The 1,496-nt window shown below is 55.7% G+C and overlaps 1 protein-coding gene across 1 annotated transcript in view; it reads right to left on the bottom strand.

Annotated features, from left to right (window-relative positions):
* The window catches only part of LOC106532267 (adenylate cyclase type 1), a gene marked incomplete in the record, with an annotated part of 61,146 nt that extends 59,897 nt beyond the window's left edge, over window positions 1-1,249 (bottom strand). Inside the window, 1 exon segment of the mRNA XM_014028290.1 lies at window positions 160-1,249. Within this exon segment, the coding sequence (XP_013883744.1) occupies window positions 160-768 (609 nt within the window).
* Window positions 1,250-1,496: the final 247 nt, after the last annotated feature.

Below are 1,496 nucleotides of genomic sequence, written 5' to 3'. Positions count from 1 at the left end.
GTCCTCCTCTCTGCTCACCTGTCCTCCTCTCTGCTCACCTGTCCTCCTCTCTGCTCACCTCTCCTCCTCCTCCTCTCAGCTCACCTGTCCTCCTCCTCCTCCTCTCAGCTCACCTGTCCACCACCAGGTGAGTTGGTCCCGGACAGGTGCAGCACTCACCGGTCTCCACAGCCTCTGCCTCCTCCCGGTGCCGGACGTGGCGATGACGACGAAGTGGGCCGCGGCCAGCACGACCCCGAACAGCACCGCCAGCAGCGTGCGGACCGGAAGCAGCGCGTACGCCACGAGGGTGACCAGCATGAGCTGCCACACGCCGCGCTCCGGGGCCGCGCCGGGCGTGGGCTCCGGCGCGCCGGGCGCCAGCGGCGGCGGGAACGGGCAGCAGAGCAGCGCGAAGGTGAAGCTGAAGAGCAGCGCGAGCCTGGCGATCTGCTGCAGCTGCGTCACCTGCAGGTACTTGACGTTGGCGACGATGAAGAGCGAGAGGAAGACCACGCAGTGCACCGGGTGGGAGCCCTTGGACAGGGTGAGCCGCGGGCTGGACAGCAGCTCCACCAGGGAGAGCGCCGAGGCGGCCACGATCAGCACCGCCAGCGCCTTCAGGGTGGAGGTCTGCTCCAGCTTCAGGTTGTAGCTCTGGAACAGCGCCTCCAGCTCCGCGCTGCACCGCTGCTCCTCCTCACCGGCGGCCGGCCGGTGACCCTTCTTCCTCCGCCTCGTCTTGACTCTGTCGAACGGCGTCTCCTCCATGACGGTCCGGCCATTCATGAAGCGGAGGAGGAGGAAGGAGGAGGAGGTGGCGCGCGACGCTTCAACTTTCCCGCTGCTCTCCTCCTCCTCCTGCCGGGAATCGAGCTGGCACCCTCTCCCGGGTCATGGAGGAGAGTCCGAGATCCGGGCTCCGTGTCGGAGAGAGAGAGGAGGGGGGAGAGGGAGGCACCGCGCGCGCGCTCTCCACAGGTTGTGATGGAGTGTCGGTGCGTCGGCTGGGAAGTAGCCCGTCTATGGCAAGCCGTTTGTGTATTTATTCAGAACATTCCGAGCAAGTTTTCTTCCAACTCATTCAAGACTCTTTGGTTTCACTTGTTCAACAAACACGTTTTTTTTTTGTGAAATATTTGAACTTTTGCCTAAATAGTTGGAGATTTTCTTTATTTTAAAAAAATATTCATTTCATTTAAAAACAAAGCAAATGCTTTATAACATCCTCCAGTTTATGGTCATTGGTTAAGAGAAGTTATGTCTTACATTCATTTAGAGAAGATTAGATAAACTGTTAGGGGATCTGTAAACAAATTTTTTGACATTTGGCAGCCATTTTTATCTTATGTAGAAAAAATTTTGTCAGGTAATTTTGTGTAAAGATTAAATATTGTTTCATTATACACAAACCTGTTCATTGTATCACTTTGTATTAATTCAAGATCAACTTTTGTTGTTTCAGAGGATCCGGTATAGGAGTGGGTGGGATGGGTGGGATTTCGGGTGTTTTTGTT

This window comes from Austrofundulus limnaeus, unplaced genomic scaffold (assembly GCF_001266775.1).
Source record: "Austrofundulus limnaeus strain Quisiro unplaced genomic scaffold, Austrofundulus_limnaeus-1.0 Scaffold740, whole genome shotgun sequence".
NCBI classification, from domain to species: Eukaryota; Metazoa; Chordata; class Actinopteri; order Cyprinodontiformes; family Rivulidae; genus Austrofundulus; species Austrofundulus limnaeus.
The sequence above is the reverse complement of the archived record's forward strand: the minus strand, read 5'-3'. Positions and strand labels throughout refer to the sequence as shown.